Consider the following 19,072-nt stretch of genomic DNA (forward strand, 5'->3'; position numbering starts at 1 on the left):
ATAAATATACTACCGTTCAAAAGTTTGGGGTCACCCAAACAATTTTGTGGAATAGCTTACATTTCTAAGAACAAGAATAGACTGTTGATTTTCAGATGAAAGTTCTCTTTTTCTGGCCATTTTGAGCGTTTGATTGAGCCCACAAATGTGATGCTCCAGAAACTCAATCTGCTCAAAGGAAGGTCAGTTTTGTAGCTTCTGTAACGAGCTAAAGTGTTTTCAGATGTGTGAACATGATTGCACAAGGGTTTTCTAATCATCAATTAGCCTTCTGAGCCAATGAGCAAACACATTGTACCATTAGAACACTGGAGTGATAGTTGCTGGAAATGGGCCTCTATACACCTATGTAGATATTGCACCAAAAAACACCACATTTGCAGCTAGAATAGTCATTTACCACATTAGCAATGTATAGAGTGTATTTCTTTAAAGTTAAGACTAGTTTAAAGTTATCTTCATTGAAAAGTACAGTGCTTTTCCTTAAAAAATAAGGACATTTCAATGTGACCCCAAACTTTTGAACGGTAGTATATATATATATATATATATATATATATATATATATATATATATATATATATATATATATATATATATATATATATATATATATATATATATATATACATACACATTTAGGTGTATATATTCTTTTGGGGGGGGGGGGGGTTGTTGCGATTTCTTTTTTTTTAAGAATTAATTTATGGATTAGAAACATTGTACAACCAATAATATTATCGATACCGTTTCCTTTAATATTTTTTTGTTTTATATTAACTGCTTTGTAAATATCTAACCTAAGTATAGTAAAGCTGGGATTGGGTTGGAGTTGAGATTGCTGAATTTTCGTTGATCAAATTGATTAGTATTTTGTGATTTTTGTAAACAACATTTTAACAATACATTTTATAAAAGATGTATTTTTGGCCAACACGGCATGCATAAGTCGTACGTCTGCAGCCCAGAGGAGCTTTTGTATGGAACCTGGAACCTGTTTCAAAAATGTTTTTTTATAGTTTGTTGACCAAATAATATATTATATCATTTGTTTAATATATATATATATATATATATATATATATATATATATATATATATATATATATATATATATATATATATATATATATATATATATATATATATATATATATATATATATATATATATATATATATATATATAATTTGTATACAAAATAATATATGACGAGAACTGTGTTGAATCGATGGGAGTGAATGGAATTGTGAGGTGCCCAAAGAGTCCCACCTCAAGTAGATAGCCTGTACAGTACTGCCATCTGCTGTCTTGGAAGTGCAACTGCACTCCCAATATGACTCAAATGGTTGAATATAAACAACTGCTCAGCACACTTGTCACAATCAGCTCATTTTTAAATGTTACATCAAACAATTGACATTCATTAACACACAAAAGTACTCAAATCGGTACTGTTGAGTAGCGGTTTCCATTCCCAGTTTTCAGGAATTTGTACCGTATGTGGACGGTACCCAACCCTGATCACACGGTCTGTCTCTGTCCCCTTTAGGTTCTGGTTCCGTCTCTACTGGTTCCCGCTAAAAGTTCTGTACGCCACCTGCGTGTCCAGCCTGCAGTCGGTCCCCAACATTCCTTTCTACTTCTTCTTCAACACGCTGCTCCTCGCCCTGCTGCTCATGAACATCTACTGGTTCCTGGTGAGCACACACACACACTCTTGTATCTCTTGCCTGCTTGAGACCGCCGGGAAAAAAATCTACCTCTTTAGGACCACCAATTCTAGATACATTGTCTATTAGATGCAATGTTATTGGGACCATCATTTATGTCATCACTTGTTCACACCTCCTCATATGGAAGATACTAGAATGCTAGAAATACAAGAACACACACACACACACACACTCTTGTATCTCTTACCTTCTTGAGACCGTCGTAAAAAACCTCCCTCTTTAGGATCAGCCTTTCTAGATATATAAAGAAGTGTATTTACAACCTTAATAATATATACATACTATGCAAATATAAAAAAGCTTGTTGTGAAAAATGAGTTGGGATTTCACAAGAAAAAGGTCACAATTTTTGTCTTTTTTTATGACAAAAGTCGTCATTTTACTCAACGCAAGTCAAAATTTTGCAAGAAAAAGTGAACATTTGTGCAAAGTTATGATAAATAACAGTCGCAATTTTACAAGAAAAGACTAACATTTTGGCAATTTTATGAAAAGAGTAATTTTACTCGACAAAAGTCACAATTTTATAAGAAAACTTTGGCAACATTATAATAATAATCTGAATTTTACTCGGCGAAATGATGGCAAAAGTCATAACTTTACTCAAACAAAAATGGCAATATTGTGATAAAAGTCAGAATTTTATATGACAAATGTCACCATTTTGCATTAAAAAGTAATAATTTTACATTAAAAAGTAATAATTTTACATTAAAACATAATAATATTACAAGAATATATTGCAATAGGACAGAAACAGAAAGAATATGAGATTTTAGTTAATTTATTTTTTGTTTTTGTTTGTAATTGGTTTTTAATCTTCATGATTTACTTCAAGGTATTATAGTATGTCTCTATATACGGTACATATATATATATATTTTTTAAATTAATTTTGGCCAAAGGGGGCGCATTTCAATTTCTTACACACACTTGTTATTTCATATGTTGACCAGAGGGGGAGCACTTTTAAAACCGATGTGAAAAATCCCTCCTTTTTGGGACCACCCTCATTTTGATGGATGTCACCACAAATGAGACATTGTCTATTAGATGCAATGTTATTGATTTATGGCATCACTTGTTCACACCTCCTCATATGGAAGATACTTTTCCTTCTTCATGTCTCAAGAAGGCAGGAAATACAATAACACACACACACACACTCTTGTATCTCCTACCTTCTTGAGACCGCCGCAAAAAAACTCCCTCTTTAGGACCAGCCTTTCTAGAAATATAAAGATGTGTATTTACAACATTAATAATATATACATACTATGCAAATATAAAAAAGCTTGTTGTGAAAAATGAGTTGGGATTTCACAAGAAAAAGGTCACAATTTTTGTCTTTTTTTATAACAAAAGTCATCATTTTACTCAACGCAAGTCAAAATTTCACAAGAAAAATTGAACATTTGTGCAATGTTATGATCCATCCATCCATCCATCTTCTACCGCTTATTCCCTTTGGGGTCGCGGGGGGCGCTGCAGCCTATCTCAGCTACAATCGGGCGGAAGGCGGGGTACACCCTGGACAAGTCGCCACCTCATCGCAGCAATGTTATGATAAAAGTTGAAATTTTACCCAATAACAGTCGCAATTTTACAAGAAAAGATTAACATTTTGGCAATTTTATGAAAAGACTCGTCATTTTACTCGACAAAAGTCACAATTTTATAAGAAAACTTATAATTATAGTAATGATCGGAATTTTACTTGGCAAAATGATGACAAAAGTCATAACTTTACTCAAACAAAAATGGCAATATTGTGATAAAAGTCAGAATTTTATATGACAAATGTCACCATTTTGCATTAAAAATAATTTTACATTGAAAAGTAATAATTTTACATTCAAAAGTAACAATTTTACAAGAATATATTGCAATAGGACAGAAACAGAAAGAATACGAGATTTTAGTTAATTTATTTTTTGTTTTTGTTTGTAATTGGTTTTTAATCTTCATGATTTACTTCAAGTTATTACAGTATGTCTCTATATACATATTTATTTATTTTTTTAAATTAATTTTGGCCAAAGGGGTTCGCATTTCAATTTCTTACACACACTTGTTATTACATATGTTGACCAGAGGGGGAGCACTTCACATTTTTACACACACTTGTTATTTCATATGTTGACCAGAGGGGGAGCACTTCACATTTTTACACACACTTGTTATTTCATATGTTGACCAAAGGGGGAGCACTTTATATTTTTACACACACTTGTTATTTCATATGTTGGCCAGAGGGGGAGCACTTTTAAAAGTGACACACACTTGTTATTTCATATGTTGACCAGAGGGGGAGCACTTTATATTTTTTACACACACTTGTTATTTCATATGTTGACCAGAGGGGGAGCACTTTTAAAAGCGATGTGAAAAATGCCTCCTTTTTGGGACCACCCTCATTTTGATAGATGTCACCACAAATGAGACATTGTCTATTAGATGCAATGTTATTGATTTATGTCATCACTTGTTCACACCTCCTCATATGGAAGATACTTTTCCTTCTTTATGCCTCAAGAAGGCAGGAAATACAAGAACACACACACACACACATTATTTGTTCCAAAATGATCATTTGAATGGTCCCCTTCCAGTTCATCGTCATATTCGTGGTGAAGGTGCTGAAGATGAAGGAGGTGAACGACGTGCGCGAGTACGAGGACGAGGAAGGCAGCAAGGCAGCAGCAGGCCTGCTCAGAAAGGCGGACAGAAATAACCACGATGGTGATGATGATGATGGTGATGACGATGATGATGCTGGACATCACCAATGTGGCGACGGGTGAGTGACGTCAGCACTAACGTTATGTCTGTCAAACACATTTATTGGCGTGATGTTCCACTTGGGGACTTTTACTCTGAAAATAAAGTTGCAGTTTTTGTTCCTAATGTGTTCCAAAAGGTTTGACAAAAACAAATCGTACTTTTTTAAAAAATCCAATTCATCCTGGCATGAAGGCTTAATGCGGTTGTTCAGGACCTGGACCACTAGGGGGCACACATGGTCAGCAAGACCACCTTCAAGTCCATTTGCTGTTGGCAAAGACCTCACGATACAGTACGTGTCACGATACTTGAATCTGAGTCACAGTACAATACGTATCCCGATAATTGAGTGACGATACAATACGTATCACAATACTTGAGTCACGATACAATACGTATCACGTTACTTGATGACGATACAATACGTGACGATACAATACGTATCACGATACTTGAGTCACGATACAATACGTATCACGATACTTCAATCTGAGTCACGATACCATACATGTCACGATACTCGAGTGACGATACAATATGTATCACAATACTTGAGTCACGATACAATACGTGTCACGATACTTGAATCTGAGTCACGGTACAATACGTATCCCGATACTTGAGTCACGATACAATACGTATCACGATACTTCAATCTGAGTCACGATACAATACATGTCACGATACTTGAGTGACGATGCAATAAGTATCACAATACTTGAGTCACGATACAATACGTGTCACGATACTTCAATCTGAGTCACGATACAATACATGTCACGATACTTGAGTGACGATGCAATAAGTATCACAATACTTGAGTCACGATACAATACGTGTCACGATACTTGAATCTGAGTCACGGTACAATACGTATCCCGATACTTGAGTGACGATACAATACGTATCACGATACTTAAATACCCTTATATATAACTTATTTACCTTTTATTTTCCTTTGTATTTACTACTTACCTTATATTTACATATTCTACCATCTATGTTCCTTTTTTAACCTTTTATTTTACCTTCTACTTACCTTTTATGTACAATCTTTACCTTTTATTTACTTATTTTACCTTATATTTACATTATTTGACCTTCTATCTACCTTTTTTTTTACTCCTTTTACCTTCTATATTCCCGCTTTTACCTTTTATTTACAATCTTTACCTTCTACTTACCTATTGTTTATCTTCACTTACCTTTTTTTTAAAAACTTATTTTACTTTATATTTACATTGTTTCACCTTATTTTACCTTTAATTCAATTCTATTACCTTGCATTTCCCTTATTTTACCTTCTACTCAACTTATTTTACCATCTTTTCTGTGGTAGGGATTTTTAAAAGGTTTATTTAAACGATTAATCGAAGCAACAGAACATAAATCAAAGCTTTTTTCTAATCGAATGAATCGCTTAATGGTTGCAGTCCTACGATGAAGGGAGGAGGGGGGGGGGTATATTTATATAGCGCTTTTCTCTAGTGACTCAAAGCACTTTCCATAGTGAAAGCCAATATCTAAGTTACATTTAAAGCAGTGTGGATATAAGAACACTTTTGGGGAAAAGCGAATAACATGAAAAGTGAGGCACGGCTGTCTGTGATTGGCCGGTGACCAGTCGGGGTTGTAGCCCCGCCTCTCGCCTGCGATAGGCCCGCGCTCAATCAGGACGTGATAGCTGAGCAAGCAGTAAACAACAAGAACGTTCCTCTATCTAAAGTCTTGCATCCGTCATGTCACCCGTGACCCCCCCCACGTGTCCACCTTATCTTCTGACGATTAGCGCCGCGACCTTTCACCTCTGCTCAGGAAGAAGCCAACAACTCACCGGTCCCGGCGTGCGTTCGATGTCCATCGGGAGTTGCGTAATGTCAGGACCGCCACCTGCACCTCGTCTTACTGGTGCGTGTGCTCTCTGTCGCCAGGAAGCGCGCGCAGAACGGCATCGCCAAGGAGAAGCATCTATGAGGGAGCTCGCCGTCGCCCCCGCCTGGCAGGAGGCGGCAAGTACGGCAGGAGAGAAGGATCAGGAAGAACCCACACACACACACAAAACAGTATTTCATGATGAGCTTGTTGTCGGGTTTTTTTTATTATTATTATTATTATTAGAGCACTGTGAATGTTTTCTCTTCTTGTTGCTTATTTTGCATTTTAGTACAAGTCAGCAATGGACTGTGAAGGTGTCACATGACCCGGAGATGCCTCTAGTGACATGTTTTTTTCTCTCTTCCTCATCCATCCTTCATGTCCCTATTGATTTTATTCTCATCACACACGCCTCCTGCGTCCATTAGCAACATTAGCACGTGTGTGTGTGCAGCTTGTTCTTTAACAACGCTTCACCTCAATTTTCATTTTGTGTTTGTGTCTGTTGCACTGACATGAAGGCCGACAAGCTGCTTTAATGACAGCAAAAAGGCAGGAAGTGATCGATTGTTTTGAAAAATCTTCAACGGAAAAAAAAAAGGAGGCCCATAAAAAGTGTGAAGATGACAATCGGCGATGATTCTCGTGATTATCGAGGAACGCACGACACTGGAAAGATTTGACGAACTTGCTATGGATTTTTATTCCATGGTTTTATTTTGAAAAGAGCGCACAGGCACTTCCTGTGAAGGATGGATGCATGCGTTTTGCACACTAAAAAAAAAAAAGGCCCTCCACTTACCTTCTCGATCAACTTCGGGCTCTTGTTTTGAAAAGCTGCATGCTTGTAGTGCCGGAAATGGGCCACAGACGGAAGTGACTTTGTTCTTGAATTATTATTTTTGTCTCTCTTCATTCCAACACATGTCAGCACTTGTTTCACTTCAGGTTATTGTTTGATTTCTATCAGAACTGCTGCTGTTTTGTTCTTTCTCTGAGCACACTGTTGTAATGGTTATTAGTTGTTTATATGATCTGATTTAAAACGGGACAAGAAAGAGCAGATCTGGATCATCTCAAGCCGTATTTTTTTTTTTAAATTGTTTTCCCATTTGAAACCAACACTAGAACATCAAACACTAAAAAAAAAAAAAAATCGCCATAGTTAATAATTTATCATTTATTTATTAAATTGAAAATTGAGCTACCAAATAAAAGTATACCGTATTTTTCGAAGTATAAGTCGCTCCGGACGAAAATGCACGCATAATAAAGAAGGAAAAAAACATATATAAGTCACATTTTTTGGGGAAATGTATTTGATAAAAGCCAACACCAAGAATAGACATTTGAAAGGCAATTTAAAATGTCTAAAGAATAGTGAACAACAGGCTGAATAAGTGTACGTTATATGAGGCATAAATAACCAACTGCTATGTTAACGTAACATATTATGGTAAGAGTCATTCAAATAACTATAACATATAGAACATGCTATATGTTTACCAAACAATCTGTCACTCCTAATCGCTAAATCACATGAAATCTTATACGTCTAGTCTCTTACGTGAATAATATTATTTGATATTTTACGCTAATGTGTTAATAATTTCACACATAAGTCGCACCCCCGACCAAACTATGAAAAAAACTGTGACTTATAGTCCAAAAAATACAGTACTTTTATTTGCATATTTGTTGATAGCTGAGTTCACCCGGAAGTAGTTTGTACAGATATTTTTCTCAGACCCACTTGCTTGAGTTGTTTATTTTGGCGTTTTGCCGCTTAAACGTACAATAATTTTAGCAAAAGTGTAATTATGTCAGCAAAAGTCTCCAAAGTTGCCATTGTGCGTATTCTTAATGAATGTCTTCATTCTCCCAGTTTTCCTCGGTGAAACTACTTCCGGGTGAACCTGGCGTATCAAAAAGTTTCGAAAAAATTGTACATTTATACGCATGGTATCCATTCATTATGTTACTTTCGGAAACGACTGATGACAACGCACGAAAAGTTACCTGTTTTAATGGTGGTTTTAAATGTAAAAAAACGAACGAATGATTCATTTCTTCCTTGTCGTCTGGTTTGTGTGATGTCACGTTCTTAAAGCGAACCCATTGGTTGTTTCTCCACCGGCGCACTTCCGTACTTGCGAGTGCTTAATAGAAAAATGCAGTGCACTCCAGACAGCCCCTAAATGGTGACGTATGTAGTTGACCAGTATAAATGATTACCACCCTCAAAAGTAGCCAGTTTGGTTACTAAGCGGAAGGGGAGGGGCTAACGCCAATGCTTGCAATTTACAATTAAAAAGGTAAATATTGAGTTCAAGGCGTAAAGACAGAACGGCTGTGATGTGGTGGCGATACTGTAAGGTTTGGTATTGACCCGATAACAGGACGTGTATAACTGATACGGATACCAATAATTTGTACTTGACATTTTTCAATTACATTTAAATGATCATGGTTATAATTACAATACATTACATTAGTTGTGTAAATTTAACAATCAAAAATATGACACTAAACAAAATGTTGCTGAAGCAAACTAAAATAAAATCTAGTGCAACATATTTAAATGTAATATTTAAAGTATAAACTACTAGGGATGTCCGATAATGGCTTTTTGCCGATATCCGATATTGTCCAACTCTTTAATTACCGATACCGATATCAACCGATACCGATATATACAGTCGTGGAATTAACACATTATTATAAATAAAAGAAGATACCTACAGATCTCATTGGGCTAGTATCAGTCTGATACTGAAACTACCATTGGATCAATTATCCCCTCCTCTACTACACTTGCAACACAGTCTGGCTTAGAACCCCAAAGTACACAAGTGTACTCAGTGCACATGTGCAAGTGTACTAATTGAAGTACTCTCAGCTATGGGACTCTTCCTGGTCTTTTATGCTTCAAAACCACGAGACATTAAGTGGAAAGAGAACTTGCAAAAATGACAATATTAAAAAAAAATGGCAATGAAATAGTTTGTATCCACCTGATATAAGACAGCGTTTCTTTTTCAGGACACTTCAAAAATGAATTAAAAAAAATCATATTTTGTAGATGTGACTCAATTCCATTGACCAGCGTCTTCAAATTAGCATCGTAGCTCCTCCTCCTGAGACACGTTCTCTCTCTAGTGGTGTGTGAGTGACAGGAAGAAAACCTCCAACATGATGCTGTTGCTACCATGTTATCATTCATTTATCGTTTCGCTTTTATAGTTCAACTCTTAGATCAAGCCCCGTTTTTGTTGTTGTTTTTTTTACCTATGGTATATTATAAAAATTAAATGTTATTAAATATTACACTAATTGACTTCTTCAGAAATGACACAAAGCTCAGATATAAAAAAATTAAAAAAACACCAAATCAAATGTATAATTTTTTAAAATTGAACATTACAAGTTATAAGTCAAATCTTGCGTCGTCGTCTTATATTCGGCGATGGCAAACAGAGGAGTTTGGATGCTAAATTGAAAATAATGGCGATCAATGAAGCAAAGACGTCAAATTACATTGGAATTACTTGAACTATTGTAACCGAGGGTTTATGTAGGTCGCCTATACTGTATAAAACTACAAAATAACAAACACGGAGGCTCCAGTTTTACACGAGGACCACTTTATTTCAACTTAAACATGTTGAAAAACTTATTGGGGTGTTGCCATTTAGTGGTCAACTGTACGGAATATGTACTGTACTGCGCAATCTACTAATAAAAGTCTCAATCAATCAATCCACCACAACGTGTCACCACTTCCGCTCTTAGCGCCTTCAAAATAAGAGCTCAAGGCATATAATGTATGACAGCTTATAACAGGAACTTAACATCACAAAGAGGCAAGTCCATAAAAATAGGTTACACTATTTTTTTTAAACAAAAGACGGGTTTTGAAAAGGCGGCGTTGTCTTATATTTGGGCCAATGAGCAGAAGGTATTTTGTGAGGGCTGACTGTCACACAAGCGCCATTGTCACCTTTGATTTAAGGTCCTCATGTCGTTCGTTGTGTGCTGGAATTATTATTATTATTATTAATATTCCATTTGTATTTGATGTGGTGTGCATGGAAGAATTATTCAACTACTTTAGTCCGGCTTTGAGAAAAGTGCGGGAAAAGGGAGGGAGGCGGCACAGGAAGTGACTACTTGAAACAATAATCTCGTTTATCCCCTTCTTTTTATTTAGATACACACTTTGAAACAGTGAAGACAACATGGACGTACTTACTTGTGCACTTAGGAGTGTAGTAGACTAGAATGCTGATGTTTTAAGAAAGCGTTCCGTCTCTACTTCCTGTCACTCTTCTTCGCCACGCCCACTAGCGGCTCCAAACCAGTGTGCGTCGCTGCTGCTCCCTACAGTGCATTCCTAGAACTGCAGGCCAGAACCCAAAACAATACTGCAATGGGTCAATTTGAAAGATAATCCGGGTTTTTGTGTGGCCCGAAAAAAATACTTTGGTTGTTTTAAGTATTACAATGTTTTTAAATATTAGAAAGCCCCCCCCCCCAATCCCCTTAAACAGAATATCACCGCCCCACATACACACACACAGTGTTTACATGCATTTAAAAAATGGTTGAAACTAGCTTTTAAAACATGTAGCTTCTAATGTCTCTCAACGGTTTTATGTTTTTTAAAAAATTACTTTATAAATATGGGATTAACTAATCTGGAGTTTGATTTGATTTGATTTTTATTAAGGATCCCCATTAGCTGATAACCCACTAGTCTTCCTGGGGTCCACAATTCAATACAATTACAAGTAAAAGCATATAATTATAACTACACAATACAGAAAAAAATAAAAGCATCAATAAAAAAACAAGCAAACAATTTACAGTCACAGAATAATAATTACCATATAAATATAACTACACAATATAAAACCAAACAAATCATCAACGAGCAAACTAATTTAAAAATTCAGATAAAATATTACTTTCTTTTTAAAAACCTGTTTACTTTCAATGCCGGTGAGAATTCGAGGCAGGTTATTCCAGAGCGATACAGATCTATAAATAAAAGATTCCCGCAAAGCATTCTTCCTGGGATGAGGGAGTACAAAATGCCCCTCACTGGACGCCCTGGTATTATGATTATGTATAATGCTACTGTGAACTATGATTGGATCCGCTTCCGTGTTGAGACTAGCGCATGCGCAATACGAAGGGTTCTTCCGGCAACAAGAACTGTTTTTCCAATTGCATTATCTCGTTATGTTAATCCGACTTTTTAAAAACCAAAACAATCATATTATATTTAGGTGTCGAGTCCAGCCAATTTAATAACCGATAGATGGCGCACGTCATGACCAGAAAACCCACAATTTGTACATGTTTTAAGTTTTGGTTCCATCAATAATGTGTTATATCAAGCGTTCCAGTGGCGTCATTGAGCCTTTTTAATCCTTAAACCCAGGGGTGTCAAACTCATTTTAGATCGAATCTACTCCCCGGTAAAATCCTGGCACGATAATTAAAAAATAAAGACACCTTCAGATTGTTTTCTGTGTTTAAAAAATAGAACACGCACATTCCGAAAATGTACAAATCATAATGTTGTTGTTGTTTTTTTTTACACTTACATGTTGCGGTTAATAGTATTCTCTTTATTTGTCATTAGTTATACTTTCTGAATAAATTATGAGATAATGTTCAGTAGGGATGTCCGATAATGGCTTTTTGCCGATATCCGATATTCCGATATTGTCCAACTCTTTAATTACCGATACCGATATCAACCGATACCGATATCAACCGATATATGCAGTCGTGGAATCAACACATTATTATGCCTAATTTGGACAACCAGGGGCCGTACTTATCAAGCTTCTTAGAATTACTCCTAAGAAGTCTGCTAAGAGTTGACTTAAGAGTAAATAAATTCTTCGCTGAAAGCTGCACTTAAAAGTTAGTTATCAAGCGTCTTACTCACACTTTCAGCGAAGTGTAGGACTGAATCTTAAGTGTCACACTCAGAGCTGAATTACGACATTACTATGTGCCGTAAACGCAATTTTAGGTGACGTCATTTCTGTGTCCATAGAAATGACCAATCACGGAAGGGAATCCCTTGTCTAAGAATAAAGAAATATCTTGGAAATATTTAAGTGGACAATGGGAGTGTATATTTTGACAATAAACTACAAAATAATACAAAACAAACTAGTCCCCGCCGGCACTCACGCTACCGCTCCCTCTCTTCTCTCGCCCACACACTCACTGACGTCACTCACCTCACGGCCACACACATACGCTACTGTCATAACATTTTCTTTCCAATTCATTAATTAGGCAACTCATTTGAAAGTGGTGTGGGTGGCTCTATATATACTAGCCCACTGCAGCCACATGCAGAAATCAACATGGAATCGAAAAGTATTAAATCTGTGACAAAAATAATACCCGCTCTGTCTAAACGATACCGTTTGATCAGCTGCTCGTCATCAAAAAAACAAAAACATTGTTCCGTTCCCTGAACATTCGCGCACGTCTCTCTCGCCTCAGTGCCATCCCCTGCTGGCAACTCCTAACCACTTAAGACACCTCTGAAGGTCTCTTAAATATCGTGGAGAGTAGGAGTGATTCTTAGAATTAAGAACGTTGATAAAAAGATTTTATTCTTAAGTTTGAGAGTAGGACTAAATTTCGCAAATTCTCAGGACTTAAGTGTAAAATGGCACTCTAAGAAGCTTGATAAGTACGGCCCCAGGTATGGTGAAGATAAGGTACTTTTTAAAAACATTAGTAAAATAAGATAAATAAATTACAAACATTTTCTTGAATAAAAAAGAAAGTACAACAATATAAAAACAAACAGTTACATAGAAACTAGTAATGAATGAAAATGAGTAAAATGAAGTGTTAAAGGTTAGTACTATTAGTGGAGCAGCAGCACGCACAATCATGTGTGCTTACGGACTGTATCCCTTGCAGACTGTTTTGATATATATTGATATATAATGTAGGAAGCAGAATATTAATAACAGAAAGAAACAACCCTTTTGTGTGAATGAGTGTAAATGGGGGAGGGAGGTTTTTTGGCTTGGTGCACTAATTGTAAGTGTATCTTGTGTTTTTTATGTGGATTTAATTAAAAAAATAAAAAATAAAACGATACCGATAATTTCCGATATTACATTTTAACGCATATATCGGCCTGCCGATATTATCGGACATCTCTAATGTTCAGTCAACTCATTGGTGTTAATTTTCAATCAATCCAAAATACAAAAATGAATGTCATTTGTGTAGTTTGCTCATTTTCCTCGACTGATGCACTAACATGTGGTTTATTTTTATTACATATGTAGCATCATCTACAAAGAATTGCCATTGCGACATCTAGTGGACACATTTAGAACAGCAGTTTCTTTCATTCAAAAATGTTGGCTCATTTTCCATACTTAGCAAACTCATCCCGCGGGCCGGATGAAACCTGTTCGCGGGCCGTACGTTTGACACCCCTGCTTAAACCCCCTCCTAAATCATTTGTTGTTAAAACATTTTTTTTTGCAATAATAGTGCCGACAAATGTAATATAAAGAGTCAGAATGTGAGTTTTAATAGTAATACAACCTGTGGATTATACATAAGTCAAGTTTCTCTGCTTTAATCAGGGCTCCTTGGACGCGCCACAGTTATGTGCCGTGAGATGACATCATGCTGCTTCCCAAAATGTGTGTGAATGCATAAATGTGAGAATCTCTTTACAAAAAAACCCCGGCCTTGATCACGTGGCCCCCCTGAAGATAACATACACATCATAAACAAGATGTTTTGTGCATTTATTTTGAAATATCCGCATTCGTGTGGACATGAGGGACAGAATTAATTTGGGTTTTATTCTTTTCTTTTGTGGTGGAACATGAATGAGTTTGATTGTGCCAAAATGTTTGTCATTTAATCAGCAGGCAGGAAGGCTGCATGAACACGAGGCTTTTCCCAAAACCTGCAATGGATTTCTTTCGAATAAAAAAAAAAAATTGCACTGTAATTTATTAGCATTTTTAATGTACATTATTAGCTTGATCAAAACCGGACAAGGGAAGGGTGACTTGGGGTGTTTTTAGACCTTTTTTGGATGAACAATAGTATTTGAATCCTTGTAATTGCCCACAATTCAACCACTTGCTCTTTTATAGAACATTTTATCCCCTCAATAAAAAGTGTTCAAGTAAGGGAAAAAAGTGTTTTTGTTTTTTTTATTACAAAGCGACACAATCAGATGCATCATTAAATGAAAAATATGTTCAAGTATGGAAAACAATTTTATTCTTGCAAAGTCCAACAATCAATGATTAATAAATTAAGTGTCATGGACATTGTGGCTTTAAAGTTGGTCAAAAGTGTCAACAGGAAGTGACTTTTTTTTTTAAACACACGTCATGCAGTAACACACATTTCCTTCCTTAAGACCTTGGCGTTTTTACACAAAGGGTCATGGCGACACACGCTGATTACAACTAATTATCTACGCTTACACACAAAGATTAGACAAGAAAACGGACTTTTGTTGACAAGTCCAAATTTGAAGGGTTATTTTGTCGATGAAATATTTTTAAAAGGGGGGGGGGCAAGTATTTTAATAGAGGCTTGCCGACAACCAATGAGGATGGTTGTTTTCATGGCAGCTTCACTTATTTTATTGTTATGGTTATTCATCAGAGAGACTATGTAAGAACGTCTTAAAGGGACACGCACACACAATCATCAACCTTATTGTCAAAGGTGTCGGGCTCTGTTTGCTGGAAGACGACAAAAAGGGCGCAGCAAAAGAAGGTGCAGAAAGAGGCGTGTCCACAATTATTAGAAAATAATGAATTACAGGATATTTTTGCAGCCATTATTTCAACTGTGTGTATAAAAAGGCCATGGGGGGAAAAAAAAAGTTGTATGTTTCGGTGACGTCAGTGCGTGGAGATTTCCAAAGTGGGCAGCAAGGACAGGATGTGACATCATCACAATGTGACATCATCGTAGGAGTGCAGCAGAGGATGACGGGGGAGGGGGGGGGGGGGGGGGGGGGTTGTGTCCCAATAAAAATACCAATAAAGTTTGTGTGTTGGGAAGGTGTGACCTTAGTGTGTCTTGGTTTTGGGTTGTGTGAGTCTACGCACCACGCTGTACAACAAGCCAAAGTTCTGTTGGAAAACACAAGGTCTTAGAACACACACACACACACACACACGGGTAAAGGGGGGGGCTCACCTGTATGGCCAGGTACATGGCACCTAGGTATGCAGCGATGCAGACGGCCAGCAGCAGGTCAAAGATGGCCGGCTTTACTCTGTCAGTAACACAACATTGTTAAACACACACACTCTCCTGTTCATGTGTGTGTGTGTGTGTGTGTGTGTGTGTGTGTGTGTGTGTGTGTGTGTGTGTGTGTGTGTGTGTGTGTGTGTGTGTGTGTGTGTGTGTGTGTGTGCGTGTGTGTGTGTGAGATCACACCTGTATGCATTCATGGTCTGCTTCAGTTGATCATAGAACACAAACTCTGGATCCCTGGAAATATACAATAGTGTAATTAATACTAATAATAATACTACAATTACTACTAATACAACAATAGCTGCAGTTGCTACTACTACTACTACTACAATTACTGCTGTTAGTAATAATATAATACTACTACAATTAATACTAATACAACAATAGCTGCAGCTGCTACTACTACTACTACTACTACTACAATTACTGCTGTTAGTAATAATATAATACTACTACAATTAATACTAATACAACAATAGCTGCAGCTGCTACTACTACTACTACTACTACAATTACTGCTGTTAGTAATAATATAATACTACAACAATTACTACTGTTAGTAATAATATAACACTACTACAATTACTACTGTTAGTAATAATATAACACTACTACAATTACTGCTGTTAGTAATAATATAATATTACTACAATTACTACTGTTAGTAATAATATAACTACTACAATTACTACTGTTAGTAATAATATAACACTACTACAATTACTACTGTTAGTAATAATATAACACTACTACAATTACTGCTGTTAGTAATAATATAATACTACTACAATTACTGCTGTTAGTAATAATATAACACTACTACAATTGCTACTGTTAGTAATAATATAATAATACTACAATTGCTACTGTTAGTAATAATATAACACTACTACAATTACTACTGTTAGTAATAATATAATACTACTACAATTACTGCTGTTAGTAATAATATAACACTACTACAATTACTGCTGTTAGTAATAATATAACACTACTACAATTACTGCTGTTAGTAATAATATAACACTACTACAATTACTGCTGTTAGTAATAATATAACACTACTACAATTACTGCTGTTAGTAATAATATAACACTACTACAATTACTACTGTTAGTAATAATATAATACTACTACAATTACTGCTGTTAGTAATAATATAATACTACTACAATTACTACTGTTAGTAATAATATAACACTACTACAATTGCTACTGTTAGTAATATAATACTACTACAATTGCTGCTGTTAGTAATAATATAACACTACTACAATTGCTACTGTTAGTAATAATATAATAATACTACAATTGCTACTGTTAGTAATAATATAACACTACTACAATTACTGCTGTTAGTAATAATATAACACTACTACAATTACTGCTGTTAGTAATAATATAATACTACTACAATTACTACTGTTAGTAATAATATAATACTACTACAATTACTACTGTTAGTAATAATATAATACTACTACAATTATTACTGTTAGTAATAATATAATACTACTACAATTACTACTGTTAGTAATAATATAATACTACTACAATTACTACTGTTAGTAATAATATAATACTACTACAATTACTACTGTTAGTAATAATATAATACTACTACAATTACTACTGTTAGTAATAATATAACACTACTACAATTACTGCTGTTAGTAATAATATAACACTACTACAATTACTGCTGTTAGTAATAATATAACACTACTACAATTACGGCTGTTAGTAATAATATAACACTACTACAATTGCTACTGTTAGTAATAATATAACAATACTACAATTACTACTGTTAGTAATAATATAACACTACTACAATTACTACTGTTCGTAATAATATAACACTACTACAATTGCTGCTGTTAGTAATAATATAATACTACTACAATTACTGCTGTTAGTAATAATATAATACTACTACAATTACTGCTGTTAGTAATAATATAATACTACTACAATTACTGCTGTTAGTAATAATATAATACTACTACAATTACTACTGTTAGTAATAATATAATACTACTACAATTACTACTGTTAGTAATAATATAATACTACTACAATTACTACTGTTAGTAATAATATAATACTACTACAATTACTACTGTTAGTAATAATATAATACTACTACAATTACTACTGTTAGTAATAATATAATACTACTACAATTACTACTGTTAGTAATAATATAATACTACTACAATTACTGCTGTTAGTAATAATATAATACTACTACAATTACTACTTTTAGTAATAATATAATACTACTACAATTACTGCTGTTAGTAATAATATAATACTACTACAATTACTGCTGTTAGTAATAATATAACACTACTACAATTGCTACTGTTAGTAATAATATAATAATACTACAATTACTACTGTTAGTAATAATATAACACTACTACAATTACTACTGTTAGTAATAATATAACACTACTACAATTACTGCTGTTAGCAATAATATAATACTACTACAATTACTACTGTTAGTAATAATATAATACTACTACAATTACTACTGTTAGTAATAATATAATACTACTACAATTACTGCTGTTAGTAATAATATAATACTACTACAATTACTGCTGTTAGTAATAATATAACACTACTACAATTGCTACTGTTAGTAATAATATAATAATACTACAATTACTACTGTTAGTAATAATATAACACTACTACAATTACTACTGTTAGTAATAATATAATACTACTACAATTATTGCTGTTAGTAATAATATAATACTACTACAATTACTGCTGTTAGTAATAATATAATACTACTACAATTACTGATGTTAGTAATAATATAATACTACTACAATTACTACTGCTAGTAATAATATAATACTACTACAATTACTGCTGTTAGTAATAATATAATATTACTACGATTACTGATGTTAGTAATAATATAATACTACTACAATTACTACTGTTAGTAATAATATAATACTACTACAATTACTACTGTTAGTAATAATATAATACTACTACAATTACTGCTGTTAGTAATAATATAACACTACTACAATTACTGCTGTTAGTAATAATATAATACTACTACAATTACTGATGTTAGTAATAATATAATACTACTACAATTACTACTGTTAGTAATAATATAATACTACTACAATTACTGATGTTAGTAATAATATAATACTACTACAATTACTACTGTTAGTAATAATATAACACTACTACAATTACTACTGTTAGTAATAATATAATACTACTACAATTACTGTTGTTAGTAATAATATAATACTACTACAATTACTGCTGTTAGTAATAATATAACACTACTACAATTGCTACTGTTAGTAATAATATAATACTACTACAA

The 19,072-nt window shown here is 34.4% G+C and overlaps 2 protein-coding genes across 5 annotated transcripts in view; one reads left to right on the forward strand and one right to left on the reverse strand.

Annotated features, from left to right (window-relative positions):
* cers1 (ceramide synthase 1) overlaps positions 1–7,471 on the forward strand; it is a 92,834-nt gene extending 85,363 nt beyond the window's left edge. For both annotated transcript variants that reach the window (XM_062027747.1, XM_062027748.1), the window contains exons 5-7: positions 1,553–1,700; positions 4,349–4,536; positions 6,452–7,471. In XM_062027747.1, the coding sequence (XP_061883731.1) occupies positions 1,553–1,700; positions 4,349–4,536; positions 6,452–6,494 (379 nt within the window). In that variant the 3' untranslated portion in view covers positions 6,495–7,471. The remainder of the gene's footprint in view (positions 1–1,552; positions 1,701–4,348; positions 4,537–6,451) is intronic.
* A 7,130-nt stretch (positions 7,472–14,601) lies between these two features.
* Positions 14,602–19,072, reverse strand: part of ncln (nicalin) — a 30,929-nt gene continuing 26,458 nt past the window's right edge. For 2 of the 3 annotated variants that reach the window (XM_062027751.1, XM_062027750.1), the window contains 3 exons: positions 15,876–15,929; positions 15,633–15,711; positions 14,604–15,565 (listed from right to left, as the gene is read on the reverse strand). In XM_062027751.1, coding sequence (XP_061883735.1) covers positions 15,503–15,565; positions 15,633–15,711; positions 15,876–15,929 — 196 coding nt within the window. In that variant the 3' untranslated portion in view covers positions 14,604–15,502. Of the gene's footprint in view, positions 15,566–15,632; positions 15,712–15,875; positions 15,930–19,072 lie in introns of all 3 variants that reach the window. The other variant, XM_062027752.1, reaches the window with a different exon arrangement.

Source organism: Entelurus aequoreus, linkage group LG19, assembly GCF_033978785.1.
Source record: "Entelurus aequoreus isolate RoL-2023_Sb linkage group LG19, RoL_Eaeq_v1.1, whole genome shotgun sequence".
In the NCBI taxonomy this organism is placed as follows: domain Eukaryota; kingdom Metazoa; phylum Chordata; class Actinopteri; order Syngnathiformes; family Syngnathidae; genus Entelurus; species Entelurus aequoreus.